The sequence below is a fragment of the Antechinus flavipes genome, chromosome 2, assembly GCF_016432865.1.
Source record: "Antechinus flavipes isolate AdamAnt ecotype Samford, QLD, Australia chromosome 2, AdamAnt_v2, whole genome shotgun sequence".
In the NCBI taxonomy this organism is placed as follows: domain Eukaryota; kingdom Metazoa; phylum Chordata; class Mammalia; order Dasyuromorphia; family Dasyuridae; genus Antechinus; species Antechinus flavipes.
In genome coordinates, this window is record NC_067399.1 from 499,538,474 (window position 1) to 499,550,478 (window position 12,005).

The 12,005-nt window shown below is 40.5% G+C and overlaps 1 protein-coding gene across 1 annotated transcript in view; it reads right to left on the reverse strand.

The window, feature by feature from the left end:
* The window catches only part of DYNC2I2 (dynein 2 intermediate chain 2), a 38,479-nt gene that overhangs the window by 4,011 nt on the left and 22,463 nt on the right, over nucleotides 1-12,005 (reverse strand). The window contains exons 3-5 of the mRNA XM_051980121.1: nucleotides 6,598-6,707; nucleotides 1,739-1,896; nucleotides 565-674 (exon numbers count right to left, since the gene is read on the reverse strand). Coding sequence (XP_051836081.1) covers nucleotides 565-674; nucleotides 1,739-1,896; nucleotides 6,598-6,707 — 378 coding nt within the window. The remainder of the gene's footprint in view (nucleotides 1-564; nucleotides 675-1,738; nucleotides 1,897-6,597; nucleotides 6,708-12,005) is intronic.

The window sequence follows — 12,005 nt, forward strand, 5'->3', positions numbered from 1 at the left end:
GGCCTTCCCTGGGCACAAGAGTAGCAGGTCACAAAACTTCACCCACCCAGCAGAAGAAAATGGACCACTGGCCGCCCTGTCAACTGCTCTGATCACTCAGCCCTAACCCAGGGGAGGCAGAATGGGCAAGAGAGGCAAATCCAGGGCCCTCGGCAGCCCGGTGCCCTGTGATGGGACGAGCGAGGCTCCTCCTCTGGAGCCCAGGCAGGCGGAGAGCAGCAGCTGTGGGATCCCTGTGCTGTGGCTCTCATGCCAGCCAGAAGCCTGCACAAGAGCGGCTCAATGCCACTTCTGTCTAGACATTTCTAGAGGGGGAGGCTTGGCCAGAGGCCAGGAGCCTCTGGGAGGAGGTAGGGGCGGCTTTGATGACAATGAGCAATCTACCTATTCATTAGCTACCATCTACTTGATTCCCAGTGATTCCATTCCTAGGAGGTTGGGCTTTCGCATTTTGTTGCATTGCCGGTGAGCCCATGGACTTTCTTTCCTGGCAAGGAGGTCGGGGGCTGCTCCTGGCCCCCTGGGCATTTATGTACTTATGTCCTGCAACGGGGCTGGGCTGACCTGATAGACAGGATCTGTGTGAGTGTCGTCCGTCATGCCAGTTCTCCAGAGCAAGGAGTCCTCAGGCCGGCTCATGTCCCAGACTAGCACCTCCCCGCTATAGAGGCCACCTGAGAGAAAAGCAAGGGGATTTTGGCAAGGCTGCCCAAGCTAAAAGCCCCTCTGTTTCCTGCCCCAACCTAAGTCCCTCCCCACCATGTCACATTCTAAAACACATAGATGGGCATAAAAACTGCCCTGCTTTCCACGAGTCATCCCACTGCTGCCTTTCATTGCCCACAAAGCCTTGACTCTTGGCTCCTACCCGTACCAACGAAGAGTATTCCTTCTCTCTATTGAGGTCTCCATTGCCATCACCAGGCACATTCCAGCATCTTCCCCGATCAGCAACCTCCATGCGGACAGGCCCAGGTTTGGAACTCATACCCTCCTCATATTGCCTCTTATAATGCTTAGATTTTTTCAAGGCTTAGTTCAGGGGCCACCTCCAGGAAGCCTTTCTTTTTTTCTTTCTTTTTTTTTTTTAAAGTTTTTTTTTTCAAAATATATACATAGATAGTTTTTAGCATTCACCCCTCAAAAACTCTGTGTTCTAATTTTTCTCCTCCCTTCCCCCACTCCCTCCCCTGGTCAACAAGTGATCCAATATATGTTAAACATGTGCAATTCCTCTATACATATTATGAAACCTTTCTTGATCTCTCTAATAGTTAACTTGCTTCTTCTTTAAGCAGAGCAGTTGGGTTTAAGTGACTTGCCCAGAGTCACACCACTAGTGTCAAGTATATGAGGCCAGATTTGAACTCAGGTTCTTCAGGGTCAGTGCTCTATCTAACTGCCCCCTCTAATAGTTAATTCTCTTTCTCCCCAAATCATCTTGTTATCTGTATGTAAGCTTCCTGATGGCAGGCCCATTGTTATTGTTCCCTATCTTTGCACCCTGAGCACGAGCATCTGATAGTTACTGAATTGAGCTAACTTCTCCACAACTCCTAACAGGATGTTATGCCCACAGCAGTTTATCCACAAAGAGCTACAGATTTGTTTCCCTGAGGCCCTTCTGTCTGCCCATTTGGGGGAGGAAGGGACGAAGACTTGGGAGAGTGGAAGGGGACTGGAAAAGAACAAGGTGCTGGCTAATAGAATAAGCAAGAGAAAACATGGTAGGACTTACCTGCAATGTGAGAGGGCTGAGTGGGATGGAACGCCAGGCACATGACTGAGCTGGGCACCTCCACCACAGCAGAAGGTTGCTTGGGATTCAGCCCACGACGATCCAGATTCCAGGTGCACACAAAAGACTTCTCAGTGCTCCAATCACCATCATCTAAACTGAGAGGGGGAGGAAGAAGCAAAGAAAAGGCATTTCCTACCAATCGTTACCATTTGCTTATGAGGTTTCATATCAATTCCATAGACTTGTGAAAGGATCTTTTATCTTACACCAGACACACATACCCTGGACAGGATTTTAAGACTCAGTTTTCCCTTCTTAGAAAGCAAAACTGGATGGTCAGGACTACGTCTTCCGAAAAAACAAAAAAATTCACTATGCTGGCACTTTAGGACATTAGGAGACAAAAATCACTTTAAACATCCCAAGGGTAGATAAATTCTATTGCAAACACCATTGCAATAAGCCAAGCATTGCTTCTGACTTTTAATTGATTTTCATTACTTTGGGGATCCCTACACTGTCCTTATTCCAAGGAAATAGCAGGTAGGCACACACTAACAGAGATACAACAGCCCAGGGAGAACGGTGAAAAAATGGAGCAGTCAGGGCTGGATAGTGACTGGTCTGACAAAGGCACACCAGTGAATGTCATGGCAAAAATCAAGTCCCCTGATCCTCAAACCAGATTCCTTCGAATACAGTCTACTGACTTGCTTCCTTGGAAGTGGAGTGCCTTCAAAGTGAGAGCCTGACCCTTGTGGGCTGAATCAGGAATGGAGCAAGGAAGGGGAGAACAAAGAACCTAATCTGGCATCTGATTCCAGGGTAATGACACAATATACCTTGTCCACCTCCCCAAAATCCCATGGGAGGACTGTGAAATGATAAGGAATTGAATAAATACTTTTCTCTAGGTTATAAATTCAGGGTCTCAGCAGCAGATTAACCAAGGGTAGCTCCAAATCTGATCAGATCAAATCAAATGTCTCCCTAATCCCCCTATTTATGTAAATTAAAATCAAAGTTTACCGAGATACAAGGGAAACTGCTCCTTTGTGAAGGTGAGAGATCCTTAGAAATTACCCACTCAGAACGGATCCAACCATTCTGGAGAGCAATTTGGAACTATGCTCAAAAAATTATCAAACAGCGCATACCCTTTGATCCAGCAGTGTTACTACTAGTAGGCTTATATCCCAAAAAGATCTTAAAGAAAGGAAAGGGATGCACATGTGCAAAAATGTTTGTGGCAGCCCTTTTCATAGCGGCTAGAACTGGAAACCGAATGGATGCCCATCAATTGGATAATGGCTGAATAAATTATGGTCTATGAATGTTATGAAATATTATCGTTTTGTAAGAAACGACCAGCAGGATGAATACAGAGAGGCCTGGAGAGATTTACACAAACTGATACTAAGTAAAATGAGCAGAACCAAGAGATCATTATACATGGCAACAACAAGACTATTTGGCGATCAATTCTGATGGACATGGCTCTCTTCAACAATGAGATGATTCAAACCAGTTCCAGTTGTTCAATGATGAAGAAAGCCATCTACACCCATAGAAAGGACTGTAGAAACTAAGTATGGACCACAACACAGAATTTTTACGCTTTCTGTTGATGTTTGCTTGCATTTTGTTTTCCTTCTCAGGTTTTTTTTTCTTTCTAGATCCAATTTTTTTCTGCAGCAGGATAACTGTATAAATATGTATACATATATTGGATTTAATATATATTTTAACACATTTAACATGTATTGGATTACCTGCCATCTAGGGGAGGGAGTGGTGGGAAGAAAGGAAAAATTTGGAATAGAAAGTTTTGCAAGGATCAATGTTGAAAAATTGCCCGTGCTTATGTTTTGTAAACAAAAAGCTTTAATTAAAAAAAAAGAATCCAGTGATTTTGGGCTTTTCTGGAATTTCCAGAAATGAGTCACTAACCAGGAAAAGAAAAAAAAAGAAATTACCACTCACATTTTTTTAGACTTTTTCAGGGTATTGATCTGTTATGCTGATTTTTTTTCCCCTCTTTTTTTTTTTTATCTTTAAAAAATGCTATTTGTAATTTGTGATCTCCTAGGAGGGAATGAGGATATTGTGTCATAAATGTGAATATTTAGCTCAAAAAATTAATTTTTAAAATCCTCCAAATAACAGAAACTGACTTAGGCTGCACAAATAAAAGCCCAACAAGGAAGGAGTTGAGAAGTACAGCCTTGAGGAGCTAGGCGGTACAGTGGATAGAGCACCAGCCTTGAAGTCAGGACAATCTGAATTCAAATCTGGTCTCAGACACTTAACACTTCCTAGTTGTGTGACCCTGGGCAAGTCACTTAATCCCAGATGCCTCAGCAAAAAAGAAAAAAAAGAAAAGAGAAGCACAGCCTCACCTAAATTAAGAATCTCTGAAACTATGAACCCAGAATATGGGTTCAAAGGCCACCTCTGCTATTTATGAGCTGTGGAAAAGTCACTTAAACTTTCTGATCCTTTTTTTTCGCCCCATGGGAATATCATCTTCAATCTCTCTTAGTTTTGAGGATCAAATGAGATAATGCACGTAACAATATTTGGCGAACTTTAAAGTGCTATAGAAATATCAGTCATTTATCATTATATTTTACATAATTATTGTGTAATGTGTTCTATTTTAGGCATTACAATAACAATAATGTTAGGATATAACCCTAATTAATAAAAAATTAACAATGTTTTCAATAGATCTCTCCATAACCATTGTTCAAAATCTCCAAGCTACACACAATAAATAGTTTTCAAAATATAGAGACATAGCAGAGAGCAATGCTATGTTGGAACAGAATGTGGCAGGTACATGTCATCTGCCTGTTTCTGAAATTGTGCCAAAGATACTTTCAATGAGACCACAAAAAATGAGCTAAACATTACAATACTTTTACTCAAAACCAAAAACCAAAAAAAAAAACACAAAAATGCTACTTTAATTACCTGTGCAAGAGAGCACTGAAGACTAAAGAATATACTAGCAGGATAGCAACTTTCTATATGAACCCCACTGAAGATGAAGTGGAAATAAGTATAATAATAGTAACAGCAGCAGCAACAATCTAACAACAATGAACTGGGTCCTGGGGGCCAGTCAGATGCCTTTTCTGGACAAACAGGGTAACACATTATGGACTGTCCTGTCCCCATCCCCTCTCTAACACTCTCTTGGATCCCTGCTATATAACTAGCCTGGTCTGGTCTAGCAAATGGATGAATGAAAAGGATCACAATGGATTCAAACTGATGATCACACATTCTGCTCAACATTTTTATCAGTGGTTTAAATGAAGATATAGATGGCATCTATGACAAAGATGGCCAATATGGGAGCTGGCAGCCTAGGATGATGAAGTGAATGTAATCAAAGGGATAAATACTCTGTCTTGAACTTAAGTGCAAAAAAATCAGCTCTAAAAGTTCAAAATGGATGAGATATTGCAAGACAATAGGTTAAATGAAAATCCTGGTGGTCGTAATTAACTATCTAAGCTCAACATGGATGATGCAGTAACCACGTGAGACTAACTTAAGAACATAGTCCTCCACGCGGGAGGTGACAATCCTCCTGTGCTCCACTTAGGGCAGAACCCACCCCGAAGACTATTTCAGGCCTGAATGCCACATTTTAAGAAGACCAAAGACCTGCCAAAACAAGTTCAAAGAAGATTGAACAGAATGCTGAGGAAACTCAGAACTGTGCCATATAAGGATTAAGGAAGGGAACGAAGAAATGTTTAGCCTGAAGAAGAGATGATTAGAAAAGATAGGATGGGCACATTCAAGTATCTGGAGGGTTGTCAAGTGGAAAAGACTTACTGTGCTCAGCCCTGAGGAGGGGAACTGACTCATTGGATTAGTACAAGAGAAGGAAGAATGTTTAAACAATTAGAGGCATTCACTGAAATCTGGTCTCTGATCCCACCAGGGGATGCACTAGCACCAGAATTACCAACAATCTTTTAACTGCTAATCTCAGTGGTTTTTTTCAGCCCTCATTTCATCTGACCTCTCTGCCACTTCTAATACTCCCAACCAGCCCCCTTCCCAAACATTCTCCCCACAACTCTCCTGACACCGTTCTTTTTAGGTCCCCTTTCTACAAGTCTGACGGCCGTATGGGCCTTCTCTCACTATGCTCTGCCCTCCTCCTGTGGATTCCATCACTGGGTCTGTGCAGGTGAATCCAAAGCCTGCACTTCCAGTCATGCCCAACTCTTCATGGTATCCAGAAATACTGGAGAGGCCCTCCATCTCCTTCTCCAGCTCATTTTACAGAAGAGGAAACTAAGGCAGACAGGATAAAGTGCCTTGCCCAGGCTCCCCTGCCCAGGAAGTGTCCCAAGCTGGATTTGAGCTGACTCCAGACCCGGTGCTCTGTGCACTATGGCGCCCACTAGCTGCCCCCAGATGGCCTACAGACGTGTCAAACTTGCCATTTCTGTGGCTGGTCAGGGGTGGGGGTTTCTGAGTTTTGCCTGGCTCGCCTCCGTGATTCCAGAGTGCTGATGGCGACGCTCCCCACCTGGGGGCTGATGGTAGGTGATGGACTCAGGGTACAGAATGAAATGCACGTTTTTGGATGTAGCCTATTTGGGAATCTGGTTTGCTGAATTGTGCGCATTAGTTTTTTATTTTCTTTTGTTCTCGATGAGGGTAGAGGGAGAAAATAGATTTTTGCTCAATGAAAATAAAAACATAAAATCCAGAGTCCAGAATAATTTATCCAAGATCAAAAAGCAGATCATGGCAGAGCTGGGACTAGTCTCTGCTCCAGCCCCAAACTAGCTGAAACTCCTAATGGCCCTCTCACAGATACTCACCGACCATAGGAACAGGCCACCACGGAGCCAGTGGCATTCCAGGAGACGCCGGTCACCTGCAGCTTCTGAGCCTGGGCCAGGGGGTAGCACAGAGTGTGCTGGCAGGTCACCTGCCAAACAAAGAAGCCATACATTCTTAGCCTGCGAGATGAGGCATTTCCATGCCAGAAGGGAAGAGAAACTCCTTCTGGGCTGAAGAAGCTTACAAGCCGTGCAAGGAAATACAAACATCTTCGAGCCTGCTCCAAAAGTTTCCCTCACATTTCTGTCCTGCACTTGGGAGAAACAGAGTCAAATACAGTTAATTCACTTTCTATATGGAACAAAGCAAAGTGCTATGAAAGAAGCCCAAGAGTCCTCTGATCAGCCAGGTCCCGAACTTAATACTCTAATGCATCTTGCTTTTCCTCACCAGAAGCCCATCATCCTCCACTGTCTCCTATTTTATGCGCCATTCTAACCAACCTAAGAGATCTATTCGGCAGAGAGGCAGTACACTAAGTGGACAGAAGACTGGTGGCTGCAAGACACAGAGATCTGGATTCAAGTCTCACCTCTAGCAAATCACTTAAGCTCTTGGGACTTAAGTCAAATCTCCTAGACAACAAATCAAAGAAATGATGCCAATCTGCACTGGGTTAAGAAAATTTTTATCCACAGATTACCCAAATCAATAAAATCCCCGGTTCAGTCCCTATCCCTATCCCTAGATTTAGGTAGGTTAAAGGAAGCAAATGAGAAGCAGGAAAAGGAGCTGCTAGAGCACAAAATGCTACACCGGAGTTACAAAGAAATCTTACCTACAAGTGGAACTAAATGACTACTGAAACCTCAGCCATTTTTACAAGTCTATGAACGATCAGCAGTACCCTGACAATGAGGTGAAGCACAAATTGTGAAAAAACAAAAATAACTCCACCTTAGGGAACTACTACAACACTTACTAAGTACTTCAGGCATTGAACTAAGTGCTGGGGAGACAACACAGAGGAAAGACAGATTAGGCCGAAGCCACGGGCATTAAGCGGAACTGGAAGGGCCGCTCAAAGAACGCAGAGCTTAAACTGAGATTTGGATGAAGTCAGAAAAGCAAGAGGGAGAGCTCTCTGGGCAAGGGCATTCTCCAAGAGAATCAGTAATTAAAGCTAAGTAAAATCGAGTGGCCAGGAACAAGACAGAGCTAAGTCGTGGAGTGCTGTGTGTGAAGAAAAGCAAGGAGGCTGAGGAAAGCAAGAAAGTGTAAAAAAGATGAAAAAATAGGAAGGAGCCAGTTGTGAAGAGCTTTAAAAGTCAACAGGGAATTTTATATTTGATCCTAAAGGTAACAGGGAACCACTAGAATTAAATGAGTAGGAGGTAACACAGTCAGATTCTGCTTGAGGAAGACCACTTTGATAGCTGAGGGAGGATGGCCTGTAGGGAGAGGGAAGCAGGAAGAACAACCAGCAGCTTATTACAATGATCCAGGTGCAAGATGAAGAGGGCCTGCACCAGGGCAGAGGGGGGACGGGAGGAGGGGGAACGACAGTCTCAGAAATGACAAGGAATGACAAGACCCTAAGGAAATAACCAAAAAGTAGAAGGCTTGGAGAGAAAAGGGAAGAATCTTTCAGATCCTATTTTCTAACCTTTCAGATCTATTAATTAGGGAACACATTTAGAACAGAACAAAGGAGAGGCTAAGAGAAAACAAATTGAACAATTTTGATCATATAAAATTTTGAAAGTGCTCACACAAACAAAAACAATGCAATTAAAATTAGAAGGGGAACGGGATAATAAGGAAAAATTTTTGCGGCAAGTTTTTCTGATGAAGGTCTCAGTTCTAATATAAAAAAGGAATGGATTCAAATTTATAAAAATAAAGAGTCACTGGCCAATTAATAATCAAAGAATATGAACAGTTTTCTAAGGAAAAAAATCCAAGCCATCTATAACATGTAAAAATATTACAAATCACTAAAAATTACAGAATTATATATCCATCAGATTGGCAGATGTGACAAAAAAGAAAAAATGAAAGATGTTAAAACACTAATGCATTGACACAGCTATGTGATTTAGTGAACTCTAGCCCTGACATCAGGAAGTCCTGATTCAGATACCTATTAACTGGGTGACCCCAGAGGCAAGTGACTTAATTTGTCTACATCTACAGAGATCCTAAGTAGTATGTTTTGGGGTTATTGTGAAGATAAAATGAGCTAATATATATATAAAAAAGTGCTTTGCAAACTTAAAAGTACTATGTAAATGCTAGTTACGACTATCATTGGTATAATTAATAATTATATAATAGTGCATATTATAATTCTATTGTGTACAATTATATATATTAATTATACTCTTGTTGTAATACATTGTATCATATCATATCACATCATATTTAATAAGGATGAGGATGAGGATGATGACAGATGATGAAATGGCATAGCCATTCAAAATATCCAAAACAATTCGCAATTATATTCAAAAAGTCATTCAACAGTGACCCATTGATACCATTCACAAAATGAGGAAAAGATACATATGTACAAAAATATTTAAAGAAGCTCTTTTCAAATTAATAAAGACCTGAAACTAAAAGACATATCTACTCAATTGGAAATAGTTAAACAAATTATGGTCTGTGAATGTAATGGAACATTGTTATACCACAAAACAAAAAAGAAATGGAAAGTTTCTGGGGAAACTGGGAAGATCTCTATGAAATGATGCATAATGAATTGAGAATTAGGAAAACAATGAAAATATTATAAAGAAAAATCATGGGCAACTAGGTAGCACAGTGGATAGAGCACCAGCCCTGAAGTCAGGAGGACCTGAGTTCAAATCTGATCTCAGACACTTAATACTTCCTATCTGTATAGGGCAAGTCACTTAACCCAATTGCCTCAGGAGGAAAACAGAAAAGAAAAACCACTTTGAAAGACTAGAATTCTGATCAATGCACTGATGAATGATACTTCCAGAGACCAAAGAGAAGTGATGAACTTTTCATTCAGTGAGATACATATTTCTGCACATGTGCAGAAATGGCCAATGTGGGAAGTTGTTTAGTTTAACAACGCATATTTATCTTAAGGATTTCCTTTTTCTTTTCTTTTGAAAAGTTCATTGGAAGGAGAAGTGAGCAGAGGAAAATAATGTTTGTTAATTGAAAAAAAATTAAATTTGGGAATTTAGAAGAGACAAATCAAACACCAAAAATAAATCAAGGGTCTTCTGATATTTACATGTGCACATATGCACATGTACATGCATGCACATACAAACACACCCACATTAATCCTTCCTTAATGGAAAAATCCCAAGGAAATAACCTAAAGTATGTGGGGTAGAGGTTTTTGGGAGGAAAATCAGTAAAGGGAAGGGATCTACTAGAAGATATTCTTTACAATATAACAAATCTAGAAGAATCACAAATGCCCAACAATGGGATTAAAGGAATCCATGGGGAAAAATATAATTTTTAAAAAGCAAGTGTAAAACTCAAAGAGCACAGTGATCTAGCGCCATTTAGCTTATGGATAAATATCTCTGTATACTTCAACATTAGATGGTATGGTCCAATAATAGAAGTCCACAATCATGACCACAAATCTTTAAGAAGGTATTATTTCTTTTCTTTTTTTTAAATTACTTTTTATTGACAGAATCCATGCCAGGGTAATTTTTTACAGCATTATTCCTTGCACTCACTTCTGTTCCGATTTTTCCCCTCCCTCCTTCCACCCCCTCCCCAAGATGGCAAGCAGTCCTATATATGTTAGATATGTTGCAGTATATCCTAGATACAATACATGTGTGCAGAACCGAACAGTTCTCTTGTTACACAGGGAGAACTGAATTCAGAAGGTATAAATAACCCGAGAAGAAAAACAAAAATGCAAGCAGTTTATATTCATTTCCCAGTGTTCTTTCTTTGGGTGTAGCGGCTTCTGTCCATCCTTGATCAATTGAAACTGAATTAGCTCTCTTTATTGAAGAGATCCACTTCCATCAGAATACATCCTCAAACAGTATCGTTGTTGAGGTATATAATGATCTCCTGGTTCTGCTCATTTCACTCAGCATCAGTTCATGTAAGTCTCGCCAGTCCTCTCTGTATTCATCCTGCTGGTCATTCCTTAAAGAACAATAATATTCCATAACGTTCATATACCACAATTTACTCAACCACTCTCCAATTGATGGGCAACCATTCATTTTCCAGCTTCTAGCCACTGCAAACAGGGCTGCCATAAACATTTTGGCACATACAGGTCCTTTTCCCTTCTTTAGTATCTCTTTGGGGTATAAGCCCAGTAGAAACACTGCTGGATCAAAGGGTATGAACAGTTTGATAACTTTTTGAGCATAGATCCAAATTGCTCTCCAGAATGGCTGGATGTGTTCACAATTTCACCAACAATGTATCAGTGTCCCTGTTTTTCCACATCCCCTCCAACATTCTGCATTATCTTTCCCTGTCATTCTAGCAATCTGACAGGTGTGTAGTGGTATCTCAGAGTTGTCTTAATTTGCATTTCTCTGATTAATAATGATTTGGAGCATATTTTCATATGTCTATAAATAGTTTCAATTTCTTCATCTGAGAATTGTCTGTTCATATCATTTGACCATTTTTCAATTGGAGAATGGCTTGATTTCTTATAAATTAAGAGTCAATTCTCTATATATTTTGGAAATGAGGCTTATCAGAACCTTTGACTGTAAAAATGTTTTCCCAGTTTATTGTTTCCCAAGAAGGTATTATTTCTGAAGAATTCACTGAGACTCAGGGGACTTGTACAAAATAAGCAGAGCTAAGAGAACCATTTACATACTGACCATAATAATGTAAAGAAAAATAACAGTGAAAGCCTTGAGAACCTTCTATCAATACACTGAGCAATGAGAACTTCAAAAGGCTGAAAGGAAAGTCCATCCCCAGCCTTTGGCAGAAAGGTAAGTGTGGATGGACTACACTTCCAGGATAAGGCATACAATTTCAAACATGGACAGTATGTTGATTTATTTCACTAAACTGTGTTTATTGCTTATAAGAAAGGGTTCTTCAACATCACCAGAAGACTATCCACCTGTGAGGAAGTTTTTAAGGCCAATTCAACCCGTGAATAAACAAAAACAAAAAGAAATGTAAAACGATAACTGGTCCTATGTTGCCCTCATTTGCTTATTCATTTTTAATGGCAGAGTAGGGGAAAAGGTGACCAAGGACATTAAAAATCACAAATTCTATAGACCATTTTTAAACTTTTATTTAACTCTTGGTACTATAAATGCAAGATCTTTGTCCAGTGACCAACAAATGGGCTTGGTGTTAGAATAGCTGAATTATATCAATTGTGGCATTCTTGATATAAATGAAAACAGAATAGAGTGAGTAGATTATAGCTCATCAG